Raw genomic sequence first — 17013 nt, forward strand, 5'->3', positions numbered from 1 at the left:
CAATGTCATAAAACAACACGTGTACTACTGTTTCATGAGAAACTATTTGTTCTGTGAGCCTTCACCTGAAGTACAATAACAACAACAACAACAAATCCCCCGAAGTCTTCTTAAAACCTAACAATAGTTCGCTTAACAAAGAATGTCTGCCTTGAGCACTGTGCTCTTTTAAGGTCTATGTATATGGGATGAAATTGACAACAACAACTAAAAAAATTAGACAGGAAGCTTAGGGGGCAGTGAGTTTATGCTAATAGGGGAGAAATAACTCGGAAAAGGAGAGTGAGAATGGTTGCATAATGGGAAGAATGTAATCAATGTCACTGAATTGTACATGTAAAAACTGTTACATTGGTGTATGTTCTGCTGTGTATATTCTCAACAACAAAAATAAAATAAGTTATAAAAAAAAAAAAAAGGAAGGAAGCAACACTCAGGAGAGCAAAGCTAAGCCCTGGAGAGAAGTCAGATATTAATCACATTGTTTAAGACCTGAATCCAGCCATCCATAAAGTCCAATCTACTCTTGTATTTTTCCCCTTACTGGAGCCATTGCATTCTCTTTTTGCCTAACCCATTGTGGACTGAATTTTCAGTCACTTGCAACAATGACTCATAACTGATAGAGAAATACACCAAATTTATGTGTGTTCTCTGCAGGTAAACAGAAATCACTTCTAGATTAACTTATGGAAAAAAAAATTGGGGGGAGGGATGTAGGCTGGCTCACAGAATCAAAGGAAAAACAGAAGCTGGTTTTGGAAAGGGCATGTCCCAGAGTGGTCCCTAGGGATTCAGGTAGCAGGAACAAATGGACAATGTCATCAGGGCACTGTCCTGGAATAAACCAATGCTAGCTGTCTAACATCCTTTAGTCACTCTACTCAAGATTCAGATTAGTTTGGGAGAAAGAGTACATTTAGCCTTACTTGAGTCATATGTCCGACCCTTGTCCAAGGGAAGGCAGGACACCTGGATCGAGATTATCACCAAGACTGTATACAATAGGAGCTGGGTAATTCCCCAAAGCTAACTCTGTTCTAAGCACTTTGCATATATTAACTGATTTTAATCCTCAGAGTAGCCCTAAGAGATAGGTACAGTTATTATCATTCCTGTTATACAGATGAGGAAACTGAGACACGGAGACGCTAAGTAACTTGCCCTCGGTCACACAGCTGTCAAGGGATAGAGCTGTGATACAAACACATGCAATTTGGCTCCAGAGTCTGTGCACTATATTGTTGTCCAGCAGAAGGGGGAATGGATGCAGGTCCTTTGTAATAGTTACCTTTCAAGCAAGGGATTATGGGAAATTCCACTCTCCCTGTATCATTTTTCAGCCACCATGTATTGACAGGCAAAAAAAAAAGATTATAGAGAGATTTCTATTTTGGAATGTAAAGGAATTCTCCTTAGCCAATAGGGGAAAGAGAAGGAACCAAACTCTGGTGATCTCACTCTCTTCCAGCCACAAGGAGACTGGGAAATATCCAGGACCCAGGGGGACTCCAGCTGTCACCAGGCCACACTAGCTGAGACTGAGGAAACCCAGGGAACCAGGAAGGCATGATCCATCATAAAAGGACTGGTGGGGACCAACAGGGAGAGGAATGCTCCCACTTTGGTGAAGCAGATTGGACTGGCCACTGTCTGAAGACCTCTGCCCTCACCGAACCTGCTGGGCTCAATTCCTGCATCCCCTTTCGGGGCCTCCTACACAGTCATCCTGTCCCTTCTTTCATATAACCCCTCTACCCTCCTCGTTCTGCAGGGCCCACTCCAACAACATGGAACAGGTCTTTGTCAAGGCTTCAAGCTTGAGAACAGCAAGGCCACAACAAAGCCCTAGAACTCAAACCACCTTCCTCTGGCTTAGTCTTCAACTGCAGAACAGTAGAAACCCCTATTCAGTCCTGGATGCTACCCCTTCCCAGGAACAGGGTCAGTGAGACAGACTTAAGTTCGAATCCCAGCTCTGTCACTAATGAGCTATGTTACAATGCACAAGTTGTATAACCTCTCTGAGCATCCATTCTACTGCCATGAAATGAAGATAGCAATTACTGTTGCTAGCCACTCTCAAGTCAGCCCCTACTCATGGCGATCCCACACACAACAGACACTACCTGGTCCTGTGCCTTCCGCATAATCAGTTGCAGATCCCATTGTTGTGGTCTGTGGGGTTTTCAGTGGCTGATTTTTGGAAGTAGATCACCAAGCCTTTCTTCCTAGTCTGTCTTAGTCTGGAAGCTCTGATGAAACCTGTTCAGCATCAAAGCAATATGCAAGCCTTCACTGACACAGGGGTGGTAGCTACACATGAGGTGCATTGGCCAGGAGTTGAACCGGGATCTCTTGCATGGAAGGCAAGAATTCTACCACTGAACCACCAATGCCCCTCTGAATATAACAGTAAACAAACAAACAAAACCTGTTGCTGTTGAGTCTATTCCGAATCATGTTCATCCCATGTGTTACAGAGTAGAACTGCTCCATAGGGTTTTCTTGGCTGCAATCTTTACGGAAGCAGATCTCCAGGTCTTTCTTCCACTGTGCTGCAGGATAGGTTCAAAACCACCAATCTTTAGGTTAGTAGTTGAGTGCAAACTATTTGTGACACCCAGGGATCTTGATAAAAATACTGGGGCTGACTCAACAACAAAAAGACAAATAACACAATTAAAAAATGGGCAAAGGATATGAACAGGCACTTTGCCAAGGAAGACATTCATGCTGCTAACAGACACAGGAAGAAATGCTTACAATCATTAGCCATAAGAGAAATGCAAATCAAAACCACGATGAGATACCATCTCCCCCCAACAAGGCTAGCATTAATCCAAAAAACACAAAATAATAAATGTTGGAGAGATTGTAGAGAGACTGGAACACTTATACACTGTTGGTGGGAATGTAAAATGGTACAATCACTTTGGAAATCGATTCAGCGCTTCCTTAAAAAGCTAGAAATAGAAGTACCGTACGATCCAGCAATCCGGCTGCTTGGAATATATCCTGGAGAAATAAGAGCCATCACACAAATAGATATATGCACACCCATGTTCACTGCAGCACTGTTCACAATAGCAAAACGTTGGAAATAACCTAGGTGCACATCAGCAGATGAATGGATAAACAAATTATGGTATATTCACACAATGGAATACTATGCAATGATAAAGAACAATGATGAAGCTGTGAAACATAACATTGAGGAATCTGGAAGGCATTATGCTGAGTGAATTTAGTCAGTCACAAAAGGACAAATATTGTATAAGACCACTATTATAAGAACCCAAGAAAAGGTTTAAACACAGAAGAAACCATTCTTTGATGGTTACCAGGGTGGGGAGGGAGGGAGAGGGGTATTCACTAACTAGATAGTAGACAAGAATTATCTTAGGTGAAGGGAAGGACAGCACACAATAGAGGGGAAGTCATACAACTGGACTAAACCAAAAGCTAAGAAGTTTTCTGAATACAACCAAACACTTCAAGGCACAGAGTAGCAGGGGCAGGGGTCTGGGGACCATGCTTTCAGGGGACATCTAGGTCAATTGGCATGACAAAGTTTATTAAGAAAATGTTCTGCATCCTACTTTGGAGAGTGGTGTCTGGGGTCTTAAAAACTAGCAAGAGGCCATCTAAGATGCATCAATTGGTCCCAACCCACCTGGAGTAAAGGAGAATGAAGAACACCAAAGTCACAAGGAAAGTATTAGCCCAAGAGACAGAAAGGGCCACATAAACCAGAGACTCCATCAGCCTGAGACCAGAAGAACTAGATGGTGCCCGGCTACCACCAATGACCGCCCTGACAGGGAACACAACGGACAGTCCCTGATGGAGCAGGAGAAAAGTGGGGTGCAGAACTCAAATTCTAGTAAAAAGACCAGACTTAATGGTCTGACTGAGACTGGAGGAACCCCAGAAAGCCATGGCCTCTGAATTCTCTGTCAACCCAGCACTAAAACCATTCCTGAGGCCAACTCTTCAGACAGACATTAGATGGGATTATGGGACAAAAAATGATACTCATGAAGAGTGTGCTTCTTAGCTCCAGTAGATACATGAGACTAAATTGGCAACTCCTGTGCAGAGGTGAGAAGAGAAAACAGAGAGGGTCAGGAGCTGGCTGAATGGACACGGGAAATCAGGGGTGGAAAGGAGGAGTGTGCTGTCACAGTATAGGGAGAGCAATTAGGGTTACATAACAATGTATATATAAATTTTTGTATGAAAGACTAACTTGAATTGTAAACTTTCACTTAAAGTACAATACAATAAAATTAAAATACTGGGGCTGAAATTCAGCTGCTATACACCGGTACAGCTGAACTGGTTGTTAAAACATCGAAATACTTCAAAATTGATTGGTAAATAGATAGCCATAGCCCTGAGTCCCTCATCACCCTAGCTTCTCCCCTGCCCATGCCCCCATCCCTTGATCCAGTCACTAAAGTGTTAACTTTTGGCAGAATAGAGAGCTAATAAGAATTGATCTAGCACTAAGGCCAGCATCTGTTCTGATTAGTAATGCTTGTGCCTTAACAGGCAGCTAGATATTTTTAATATCACCTTGACAATAGTCATCTTTGGGATTAAGTGAGATAATGCAGATAAAGAACTTGGCTAGCACATAGTGCAGCAACCCAGTCAATGTCAGCTATTACTGCTTTAAACATTAAACCTAGGAGTCAGAGGCAGGATCAAGATCAGTGTCTCAGAGTCGAGTATTAGGAGCAGATGAAGATGGGTTATGACTAGGAGTTCAGGAACAGTGCAGGGGGGCGGGGAGCCTCTAAGATGATTCCTGGGTCAGGTTGCATGGGTCGTCCTGCCTGGTTTAAAGGGCCAGAGCAAGCACAACATATCCTGCTTCAAAACCTTCCCGTTGCCTTCCTTCCCATCTCACCTGGGATTCCGGGATCTTATGCTTGATTCCAGGGCTGGGGAATGGGGATGGCCAGGAGGAGCCTCACACTGGCCCCCTTGTAGTTCAGGTTACAGGGTCGCTATGAGTCAGAATCAACTCGATGGCAATGGGTTCTCGTTGTTCTCTCTACCGCTGCTCCTGGAATCCTACGTCTTAGTGGACTCTAAGACAGAGAATCTGTTTCCAGGAGGCTGGGCTTTGCCTTTTAATAGCATTGTGGGAATCAGAAACAAATATTCCAGTGTAAGGTCCTTTTTCTTAAGGATCTGAAGGGCCTAGGGAGAGGCAGTATTGTGTGCTGGCTACGAGTGTGGGCTCTGGAGCCAGACTGCTTGCATTCAAATCCCGGTTCTACAGCTTTACTAGGTATGTGAACTTGGACCGGTACCCTTAACTCTTCTGTGCCTCATTTCCTCATCTGCTATGAGGGAATAGTAATAGTACCTACCTCATAGAGTTCTTATGAGGAATAAAGTAGGTAATACGTATGAAGTGCCGGAATAGCGCCTGACACGAAGTAAGCTCCCAATAAAATAAAAAACCAAGCCTGTCGTCGTCCGACTCATGGCAACCTCACATGTTACAGAGTAGAACTGAGCTCCATAGGGTTTTCTTGGCTGTTATCTTTATAGAAGCAGATAGCCAGGCCTTTTTTCCATGGCACCACTGGGTTGGTTTGACTCTCCAACCTTTTGATTAGTAATCGAGCACAAACCGTTTGTACCACCCAGGGATCTAAGCTTTTGACATATATATTAGTTATACTTAAATCCAGTGGAGCAGTCAGATTACAGATAGCTGCTGTGGAGTTGACTCCTACTCATGGTGATCTTATGCAGAATGAAATGCTGCCCAATCTTGCATCATCCTCAGGATCGCTGGCATGTTCAAGTCCATTGTTACAGCTACTGTGACAATATATCTCATCAAGGGTCTCCCTCGCCTTTGCTGGCATTTCACTTCACCAGACACGATGTCCTCCTCCAGTGATTGACCACTCCTGATGACATGTTCAAAACAAGCGAGTCGGACAATGTTCTGCTGTGATCCATAAGGTTTTCAACTGGCTAATTTTCGGAAGTAGATTGCCAGGCCTTTCTTCCTAGTCTGTCTGCTCAGGATGACAAATGGTCTTTCTTCACCCTCCTATTTGAAATTCTTCCCCAGTTCCTCTGGGCCTACTGTACCAGCTCCCACATTTTACAGACCAGCAGGGAGGCCCAGGGAGAGAAAGGTTTTGCCTACAGTCATATGTGGGGGTCATCTGTGGAGAAATTGGCAAAGCTGAGACTCATTTTAGAACTTCAGGTCCCATTTCCAACTTTCCAGGCTGTCTCTCCCCAGTTTCTCGTGCCTTGGATTATGGTTATCGGTGAGCAGGGATGCGTTCTTGCCATCTCTGGGTCCCCAGAGCACAGACAGTACCCAGGAAGTGGTACAGTCACGGCTTTCAGACACCTATCCCCACCCTGTGAGTCATCCACCCATGGGGGCCAGGGATGCGCCTCCTAACTGGAGCCCCAGGTAGCTTGCACCCTGCTAGGGGCCCAGAGAGGAAATAAATTGCAGCCAGTAGAACGGGCGGCAAAACCAGTGTAAGGGGGAATGTGACGGTTCCTAAACAAGAAGGACTTCCACTGCTTCCTCCCCAGCGAGCCTGACCCGGGAGTTGCTGGGACCAGCCCCAGAAACCTCGCCTCCACTCGCGGCAGACCCATGCGCCACCCCCACCCCCCATTGCCCAGCCGGCCTCCGGGTTCGCGACTCCGGCAGAAGCCCCGCCTCTTCGCCGCGGCTCTTCACCATCCCCGCTCCTATTCGACAAAGCCCCAGACGCCCCGCCCCGGCTTTTGACAGATTCCCAGAAATCCCTCCCCCGCACGTGGCCCAGCCCGGGGATATCTGCTCCCCTTTCGCCCCGTTTGGGGTAAAAGGGTGCCTTCTCACCGTCGGGAGCTCTCGGCTGCCAGTGCAGCCAGGACAGCCGAGCCGGGCTTTGGGGAGACCCTCAAGTGCAGGAGGAGGTGTCCCCGGGGCCCTGAAGCCTTCCAGACCCGCTCAGTGTAAACCGCCTCGGGTTTGTGTCAACATCCGAGGCCGGAGACTGGCGGCGGCTGGGAACCGGCTCTGTCTACGGGACGGAAAGATGGGAGGGTGGGGAATGGAGGGGTCCATGGATTAGGCAGAGGGTTCCTTCTGGGGGAGAACCCGAGTGGCCTATTGGGGTCCATGGACAACAGGGAGGTACTGTCTAGGGAGGGATGGAGACTGGGGATTGCAGCGGTGGCTGGAGGCAGTCCAGGGCTAGCGTGGGGCTAGGTGAGTGTGGGTTCCTCGCCGTCCATACTGCACTCTCTGCGCCCACCCACCTTCCTCTCTGCTGCTCAGCGTGAGGGGAGTGGGTGTGTATGAGGGGCTAATGAGAAGGCGTGGGCTGCTAGACCATCCCAGCTCTTCCGCCTCCCACCCAGCTACTTGGCAGCTCCTTGTTGCCCTTCTTCAATTTCGGGTGGGATATGAGTTGGGGGGGATCGCATCTTGTGACTCATCCCCTCTTCCACCTCCACCTCCGCTGGGGCCCAGTAAGGGAAGGCTTAGAGACTCGGCTGTGGCTGTCCCGTTTCCGTAGCAACGGCGCGGTTGTTTCTGCGAATCCGTTTCAATCGTTGGCACTTTTCGCCCTAGACTGCAGCCCGGGGTCTGAGCCTCAGGGCGGGGGTGCAGACCAGGGTACAGCCCTCCCCCTTCCTCTCGAGGCCCGGAAGGTCAGCGCCGGGGCGCGCTTCTCCAGCCAGGCCTCGCGGGCCACCCCATCCCCACCTGAAACCCCGCCTGTCACTCCGCCCCAGCCGAACCAATCAACGCCCAATTTGCCCGAGATGAGGCGGGCCTTATGCAAATCGTGTTGCCCCTGAGAAGCACATAGTGATACAAGAGCTGGGAGGCGGCTCCGGCGCGGATCTAGGAGGACCTGGCCGACAGCCCCAGAGCCAGTCTTGGTCCCCGCGGCCCGCCGAGGCTCGGAGCCATCCAACGACCCGGCGAGCGGCCTCAGGTAACGTGGGTGGGATGGGACCTCGGAGGCACCCCCCGGGGCCGAAGCCCTTACCCCCACCCCCTCCACCACCTATTCCCATCCTCATCTCCAGCCCGCTCTGATTCACCCATAGGCGTCAGCACCTGGAGGACCCGTCCCTGGCCAGGGGGCCTCCACCTCAGTCCAGGCCTCAAGTGTCCCAAGGAGGGAGGCAGACCCGCCCCCTTATCCTAGCTCAGGTAAGAACAACCATTGCTCTGGCCCTGAGCGCGTGTGTGTGTGTGTGTGTGTGTGTGTGTGTGTGTGTGTGTGCGCGCGCGCGCGCGCGCGCACAGACACACACACACACACACACACACACCTGGGGGTGTGGTGTCTCTGGTGCTAGAGGGAGCACCAATTACTCTTCCTCCTGTTGTTTTGGCGATACACGGTCTCCCAGCCCCATGGCAACCTCCCACTTCCACCTGTAGCCCCCACCCATACCACCCAGCCCCACCAGCAGCTCACCAAACTTCACACCACAGGGCCCCAAGTCACTTCTCTCTGATCCCTCCCAAGACAGGGGGATGGACTGGATGAGATAATCTTTAACAACCTTCCACACTTACATGCTCTGGTTCTGTGGTAGGCTATGGGAAAACAGGACCCTTTCACTCTTTCCCTAAATCGTTAGGACCTTTCAGAGAGAAGGCCTGAGGGGCTTTAGTCCTCACTGAGGGGACATTGCTTCGTACCCAGGCCACCTTCACCCACACACTCTCCAGGTCCCTTCCATTAGGAGTGTCTCCTAGACCACCAGCCCACCCTGGCATGGACAGCCCTGAGATGGGGGTGGTCAAAGGCCAAAGACAGCCTCCACCTCCATAAGAGCCCACTCCCACCTCACACTGTCCCTTCTGACTGTCCCCACTTTCCACTCCTCAAGCTGACAGAGCTCACAGCATACCTGAGGGAGGAAAGTTGCATCCCACCCCCCAATTTTCCTTCCTCACAAATACAAAGTGTCTCAACAGTCCCTCCCCATGGCCCCAGTGCTAGGCAAAGTCCCCATGTTTGGCCTCTTTTGCCTTGATCGGAGGTTGAGCCAGGGACATCGCCCCAGCAGACCACCCATACCCTCTCAGTCGCTACTACCAAGGCCCCATTCCCCTCACCCCTCACAGTCAAAGCACCAAGTCCTCTCATTCTACCTCTCAGATATCTTTCTCATCTGTACCCTCTCTGGTCTTCTTAGGCCCAGTGCCTTCCCCACTTCCATCTTCCTGCTTCCCCTGGGGGACCATGACAAAGCTCCATGTGAACTGTGTCACTCTTTTCCCTAAGGTGTCCTGAACCCGGAGGGCAGAGCTGGGTTCAAATTTTGCCTTTGCCCCAAGTTATTGTTTGACTTTGGCCAAGTCACTTCCCTCTGATCCATCCCAGGACAGGGGGATAGATTGGATGAGATAATCTTTAACAACCTTTCACACTTACATGCTCTGGTTCTGTGGAAGACTATGGGAAAAGAGGACCCTTTCACTCTTTCCCTAAACTGTTAGGACCTTTCAGAGAGAAGGCCTGAGGGGCTTTAGTCCTCACTGAGGGGACATTGCTTCATACCCAGGCCACCTTCGCCCACACACTCTCCAGGTCCCTTCCATTAGGAGTGTCTGCTAGACCACCAGTCCACCCTGGCATGGACAGCCCCAAGATGGGGGTGGTCAACAGAGCCCAGCCTTTGTTTAACATGCCGTGCCTCCCATTAGCTAGGAGAGGGAGAAGTCCTGCCCAGTTGAAGCCCAAAGACCTGGCTGCTGCTGTTGCTTGGAGAAGAGCAAGAGGAGAGGAAAGAGAGAAAAATCTCCTGACCAGGGAGCTGTTGTCACTATGGCAACTGCCTCAGCACCAGCTCCTCTGAAGCTGGCAAGGGTGTGGGATTATTGCCTTCCGCAGCCCCTCCCACCCTCACTGCCACCTCCCCATTCTAAGCCCACAACCCTGAGCCCTGCCCTCTGGAAGAAGCCTCTGAGCACAGAGGGGGCACTGGCTTTGTGTATGGGGCAGTGCTAGTTCTTTCATAGCTGGAGGGCAGCCCTCAAGAGTTAAGCAGGTAGTCTACCCATGTTCAGCAGGGCCAGAGGTCCAACAGAAAATGCCCCCAGCTGGATCCTGGCCTTTACTCTGCTGCTGATGAGCTCTGGTTGACCTTGGATGAACCCTTCCTTTCCCTGGGTCTGAGTTCCCTTGTCTCTGGAGTGAGTGTGATGGCAGGAGAACATAAAAAAATAAAACAACCTGACGTAAGTTCCAAGGAGGAAGGAGGGGTTCTTGCCCCTCTCACGTAATCCACCAAAGGCTGTGTTCCAGACACTGCGTTTAAGTCTCTGCAGGGCAGTTCTGTGCAGCCACAGAGAGGAGAGCTGGAACCAGTGATGAGGAGCTACAAGAGGGCAAACTTAGGAACAAAGGGGAAAGGGCTTTGCGCACTGTCCAAATTGCTCAAAGATGGACTAGGCCATATTGGGAGGGGATAAGTTCCTTGACATGGAGCAAAAAGATCTGGGAACTTTTTCTGGCTCAGGCAAGTGTTTAATGCAAACCAAACCAAATCAGGCTCCATCTTGTAATTCTAGAGCAGCGCCAGGTGAGGGTCAGAGAGCCCTGAAGTCTATACGCTAGTGGAGGCTGGACTCCATGGCCTCACAGGGTCCGTCTGTGCCCAAGTGCTGAGTCCATGCAGCTGGCTGGCAGAGGCTGATCATAAGGAAGTGGGCTTGAGCCAGGCCCTCAAGGCTGATTATAGCCTGCATCAGCCTAGGTACTGAAACAGCTAAATGAGTAGGTGAGGTAGGTTCTGGCTGTGAGAAGCCTAGCTTGAAAGGAGTATGGGGGTTGTGAGGGGAGCAGTGGGTGGTGAGGCTAGACAGGTGGACACCTTGAGGCCAGATTCTAGAGGATCTTGGAGTTTGAAGAAGGCCTATGGGCATGGCCGCCTCTAGCCTATATTGTACTTCTGTGCAAAACTGGAGCAGAGGAATCAGAAAAACAGCACTCTCTGTGAGGCAGTTGCAGCCCGTAGGTATAGCCTTGGCAAACAGCTGGATTTCAGCTCCCTGCCCATGGGGAGAGAGAGGACACAGAGAAGGTTCCAGGGGCACTTCAAAAGAAGAAATGTCAGAGCCTGATGACAAGTTGGACCTAGGGGAAAGAGAGTGGGGAAAACTGAAGGTAACTAAGATGGAATTTCCTCCCATAGGAGGACAGAGGGAAGGAAGGGGCAATGGAGAGAGAAGGACCAGCACAGGTGAGGATGAGTCTGATTGTATACATGCCGAGTCAGAGGTGCTGGCGGGCTACCCCTAAAGGTAGACATTTCCCGGGTATTAGAGACCCTGGCTTGGAGCTCAGGCAAGATGGCCCCACTGAGACCAAGAGGGAAACCAGAGCTGTGGTTTCCCAGAAGGCATGTGGAGGTGAGGAAGGTGTGTGCTGGACAATAGTAGCTACGATTTGGAGAGAGAGGTCCAGGCAGGTGGCATGGAGTCAGCCTAGGTGCTCATCTGGAAGGGTCCACTGACCTGCTTAGTAACCCTGAGTCAGTTCTCTTCTCTCCCTGGGTTTCAGCTTTCACTAAAATAATGGGATGATCTTAAAGGGCCATGCCAGATCTAAGAGCAGTAGAGGGAATGAGAAGTGAAGGAGGTGGCATAGTCCTTAACGGGCCTGGAACCAGATGGGAGCAGGAAACAGGTGAGGCCCCAGGAGACAGAGAATTGTGGGGGAGGCAGCACAAGGCAGGGAGGAAAGAAGGGGTAGAAGACCCACACGACACTATGACACATACACAAACATGTGCACTCTGACAGATTCACAGTCTCATACATTGACACCCTCCCACACACTGGATAGTCCTCACGCAGACACCCAGGCACATTCCACAGGAGACAGTCTGCCTCCGCCCATCAGACACCTCAGCCCCTGGGTTCTCCGGCTTCCTTGACTATACCCTGGGCCTTCAGGATCCTTTGGACTTGGGGAGGGGGCAGCTGGGGATGGAGTCCATCTCTTTCTGTCCATTTCCAGAGGCATCCTTGACTCTGGCCCCAGTGCAGCCATTCTGAAACCCACAGCCCCAGGTTCCTAGAAATGGCATGTCTCCCCCTCCCCATCTTCTCCTGGTGGCATACAGGAGTTCTCATCCTCTGATGGTGGTAGGTGGGGAAGGATGTTGCTGCCCCGACTGCTCCTTGATATTCCTTGAGGCTCAGTAGTGGAATCTCAGGCATAGAGGTATTCTGTAACTAACCTGGGGTCACCCAGCAAGGGAGGAGGGCATGGAACAGACCAACCTCAGTCCTGCTTGTTTAGGATACCCCCAGCAATAAGGATCAGAATCTGAACTGGCATGGTGTGGGCTGTGGAAGTGGAAGTCCTTCTGTCAGCCTGAGGGCTTGCTTTTTTCAGAGCACCTTGAGGACAGGCTACCCTGGGGTGGGGGACCTGGCTTCCTTCCGAAGAGTATCCAAGCAGGCCAGACGGCACCTCCCAGGCCAGGTCCCTGCAACCCCAGGCTCTGGAGGGACATTCCTACTGTGGAGGGCAGATAGGAGTGTCCACCCAGTCTTCAGGGTGTGGGTGGGGAGAACTCGCTCTGGCCAGGCTTCTTGGAGGGGGTCTGTACTGCCGTCTGCAAACACTTACCCTGGCACAGGCCACTGGAAGGACTCACGTTCCAGATGGGACGGACTCTTCATCCTCCCCAACCAGCTCCTCAGCAACGACACCTCCATTCACTCTGCCCAGACCTGAGCGTCTGTCTCAGCTCCTCTGGCCCTCTCACCCCACATCTAGTCAGTCACCAAGTCTTGCCAATGCCACCTGCTAACACCTCTCAGTCCATCCCCATCTCTGTACAACCCGTACCCTAGTTTAAGCCTCATCATCTCTCACAGGGACTGTGCAGCAGACCCCTCCCTACTCTCCTCACCAGCCCCCAGCCCCAGGTCATCTTGCATACTGTAGCCAAAGGAAAAATTTAAAACATAGCCTTTCTGGGTCCCTGGCACCTAATTCAGGACCTGACATTCTATAGGCACTCTGTGGTTGTGGAATGAATACTATCTTCCTAGTGCCTGCTTTAAAAACCTCCAAGAGCTTCTGTCCACTATGGGTAAAGTCCAAAGCATGGATTGAAGGCCCTTTATAATCAGCCTCTTTGACCCGATTATAAATTATTGAAGGTCTGCTTTATCTCCATCACCAGCACAGGGCTGAGTGCACAGTCAGCCTCAATAAATGCTCAGGGAATGAATGAACTAATGAAAAGCAGAATGTAATCAGGGTCATCAATGCTACAAGCTAGGATTTCTATTTGTACCGAGAAAGGAAAGAGAGACGCTTCCTGCTGGGGTGGCCCAGGAAGGCCTTGAGGAAGAACTTGGGTGACGGTGCCAGAGGGCACGTGATGAACTTGCCCCAGGTCCCTGGTAGGAGGGGAGCTGGCAGAGGCAGGTGGGGGCTGAGTGTGGAAAGCCTTGAATAGCAAGCAGAGGAGCTAAGACTTTATTCTGTGGACGTGGGGCGCTATGAAAGGTGTAAACAGAAGAGGAAAGGATGAAGATTGTGGCATGCAGCACGGGTCAGTGAGAAGGAGAGCTGAGACCTGGAAGGCTGGAGACTTGGGCGTCAGGAGATGGAATCTGCTATGAGGAGAGGGGAGGGGCCTGCTGTGGGAAGGTTGCCTGATGAGGAGCACAGCGTGTAGTGGAAGGGGCCTGCTGTGGAGAGAGCAGGTCCCCTTATGAGGAGTGTAATGAAGGGAAGGTACCTCGTGTGTGTGTGTGTGTGTGTGTGTGTGTGTGTGTGTGTGTGTGTGTGTGTGTGTTTGTGTGTGTGGAGGGTGGGGTGAAGGGAGAGAACTCCTCCTGAGGGAAGTCGGATCTCCTATGGGAGGGGGTGTGGTGAAGGACAGAGCCCAGCTGTGGGAAGGTAGGGCTTGTTGGGGATGATGCTGAGAGGAGGGGACCCTGCTGTGGAAGCAGAGATCCTGGCTGTGTGGGAAGGTGGGGCTTGTTATGGGAGAGGGTGTGAGGAAAGAAGACTCTTGTGGAGAAAGGGGACCCTGTTATATGGGGACCCTCTGCCCTGCACTACGATGAGGGAGCCCCTTGTCCCCCAGGCCCCGCCATGGGGAAGACCAACAGCAAACTGGCCCCAGAGGTGCTGGAGGACCTGGTTCAGAACACGGAGTTCAGCGAGCAGGAACTGAAGCAGTGGTACAAAGGCTTCCTGAAGGACTGCCCCAGCGGCATTCTCAACCTAGAGGAGTTCCAGCAGCTCTACATCAAGGTGGGCGAGAGGGCGGGGGCGGGGGCGGGGCCCAGAGCAGGGATTGCAGGGCAGGGCTGGCCAAGCGCCCCAACCTCTCTTTTCTCCCCCTCAGTTCTTCCCTTATGGCGACGCCTCCAAGTTCGCGCAGCACGCTTTCCGCACCTTCGACAAGAACGGAGATGGTACCATCGACTTCCGGGAGTTCATCTGCGCCCTTTCGGTCACTTCCCGTGGCAGTTTCGAGCAGAAACTCAACTGGGCCTTCGAGATGTATGACCTGGACGGCGATGGGCGTATTACGCGCCTCGAGATGCTGGAGATCATCGAGGTGAGCTGGGGCTGTCCGGAGAAGCTGGAGGGGGGTGGGTAGTGGAGGGTGCCCCTGACTTCTCGGCCAACCCTTTACTGACATCGTCCTCTCTGGCCTCAGGAGCCTCATCCCTGCACCCCATCTCTCCCCTAGCCCGCCTCCCAGGATCCAGTGGCTGATTAGCACTGATCGGGCACTCAGTGCAGGACAGGCCCTGTGCTAAGTGCTTTAGCTAACAGCCCTATGGGGGAGGTTCTGTTAGAAACCCCATTTTACAGATGAGAAAACTGAGGCACAGGTCACACGGCTAGCAAGTGGCAGAACCATGATTCAAATCCAGGGACGTTTACCCTGGAGCCTTATTGGGTGTGCCTGCCACAGGCACTGTTCAAAGTTCTGCTTTCGTAGGGCTTTCCTTCTAGTGAGAAATTTGTTCAGAAAGCTAACCGAGTAGATGTTTTGGGGAAGAGAGTTCCATGCAGAGGGAAATACATGGAAAGACCCTGAGGCGAGATTCAAGGAGTGACTGGGAGACCAGGTGTGTGGGAGTGCAGTAGGAGAGTGGTCTGACAGGAGCCAGGAGCCCAATCTCTTAGCTTCTGTCTTAGTTACTTAGTGCTGTTCTAACAGAAAGACCACGGCTGGATGGTTTTAAAGAACAGAAATGTATTTTCTCTGTTCTGGAGGCTAAGTCCAGATCAGGGTCTCAGCCACGTCAAATTCCTTCTGTGAGCCTCTCTCTCAGTTTCTGGTGTCTGCCAGTGATCCTTGGCGTTCCTCTGTGTTCCTTGGCATCTGTCTTCCCCTGAGCGTGTCTGTGTCTATTCTGCTCTTTTTGTAGCTCAAGTCACTAGGTTTAGGATCCACCCTATACTGGCATGACCTCATCAACATAACAAAAGAAAGCCCCTATTTCCAAACAGGATTACACCCACGGGTACAAGGGTTAGATTTCAACACCTGTTTTGGTGAGATGCAATTCAATCCGTAACAGTGTTTTGTAGGCTGGACTAGAGACTTTGACTTTATTCTGAGTGAGGTGGGAAGCCATTAGAGAACCTTCTCTATTCTCCGTGTGGATAATAGACCATGGTGGGAGAGGGGGAATGGAAGGAGCAGAGAGACCAGTTAGGAGACTTCTACAGCAATTCAGTCAAGAGCTGATGGGAACTATAACTATGGAGGAGCAGTGGGAGTGGTAGGAAGTACCCCTGGGCTCTACCTGGATCTTCTGGGTATGGGATCTATTGGAAAATTAGGGCTAACAAGATTTGCTGAAGGATTGGATGTGGGGTATGAGAGAAGGAGGGGAGTCAAGAATGGTGTCAAGGTTACTGGCTGGAACAACTGGAAGAATGGAGCTGCTGTTTACTGAGACAGGGAATGCCGGGGAGGCTCAGGCAGGGAATGAAGAGCTGGTTTTAAGACATGTTTAGTTTGAGATGTCTTAATAACCGTGCTTCACTTTCCAGTATCCTCACCATCCCCTGGTATTCTCCCTGCCCACCTCCAGGTCTCTTTCATTTGCCCCCAATCCTTCCTCCCCTTGTGACTGTTCACACCTCGCCCCTCACCCCACCAGGCTATCTACAAGATGGTGGGCACCGTGATCATGATGCGCATGAACCAGGATGGGCTCACACCCCAGCAACGTGTGGACAAGATCTTCAAGAAGATGGACCAGGATAAGGATGACCAGATTACGCTGGAGGAGTTCAAAGAGGCGGCCAAGAGTGACCCATCAATTGTGCTGCTGCTGCAGTGTGACATGCAGAAGTAGAGGCTGGTGAGGGGCAGGGCCCCTGGCCAGGAGGGTGTGACCTCTCTGGCTGACCCTTCCCCAGGGGGAAGGGGCACTCTGGCCTCACTCCCTGGCCCACCACCCCTCTGTCCAAACCCTTTCTCCCCTCAGTCAGGATCCTTGAAGGACCACCCTACGCTGCAGACGAGACAGGTCCTCAGGTATCCTGTCATCTAGCCCCACCCCCAGCCTTGGCCCAGAACCAACATTCACTGGGCATAGGGGAGCTGGCTTTTGCCCCAAGAGGCAGGGTTAAGGAGGGGGGCTGGGGTCCCGCTTTGAAGTCCTGTTGATTCCTGGGATTGAGTTTTATAGGATGTGGTCCCATGGGTCCTAATCAAAGGTCCAATTTGGATCTGTCCTTTTTACCCAGAACCCTTAAAGGCAGTCTTTGTCCTGCTCCCTCGACTCTACCTGGCCCCCTCTGGCCCCTGCCTTTGGGGGTTCATCTGGTCCTTTGTTCAGCTAGTGTCTATGAGCACCTGTTCTGTGCCAGGCATCTGTAGGTGCTAAAAATATGGTGGTTTACAACTCACATTCCAAACCCCCTTGAAGTTCATAGGGTAGTGAGACAATCTCCTATGGTCGGTATCTCAGCGGGGGAGATTGAGAGC

At 51.2% G+C, this 17013-nt stretch overlaps 1 protein-coding gene and 1 non-coding gene across 3 annotated transcripts; one reads left to right on the forward strand and one right to left on the reverse strand.

The window, feature by feature from the left end:
- Positions 1 to 2328: 2328 nt before the first annotated feature.
- Positions 2329 to 2399, reverse strand: TRNAG-UCC (transfer RNA glycine (anticodon UCC)). The gene has a single exon. It is a non-coding gene; the product is annotated as a tRNA-Gly (tRNA).
- Positions 2400 to 7873: 5474 nt separating this feature from the next.
- Positions 7874 to 16378, forward strand: HPCAL4 (hippocalcin like 4). 2 transcript variants are annotated; one of them, XM_004371903.1, is made up of 4 exons: positions 7874 to 7994; positions 14137 to 14306; positions 14401 to 14616; positions 16181 to 16378. In XM_004371903.1, exons 2-4 carry the CDS (start codon positions 14145 to 14147, stop codon positions 16376 to 16378), a joined length of 576 nt encoding a protein of 191 aa, XP_004371960.1. In that variant the 5' UTR covers positions 7874 to 7994; positions 14137 to 14144. The 2 variants fall into 2 exon arrangements, with proteins under 2 accessions (XP_004371960.1, XP_012409759.1); XM_012554305.1 differs by lacking the exons at positions 7874 to 7994; positions 14401 to 14616 and having other exon boundaries at positions 14145 to 14306.
- The last annotated feature ends 635 nt before the right edge of the window (positions 16379 to 17013 follow it).

This window comes from Trichechus manatus, unplaced genomic scaffold (genome assembly GCF_000243295.1).
Source record: "Trichechus manatus latirostris isolate Lorelei unplaced genomic scaffold, TriManLat1.0 scaffold00015, whole genome shotgun sequence".
Taxonomy (NCBI): domain Eukaryota; kingdom Metazoa; phylum Chordata; class Mammalia; order Sirenia; family Trichechidae; genus Trichechus; species Trichechus manatus.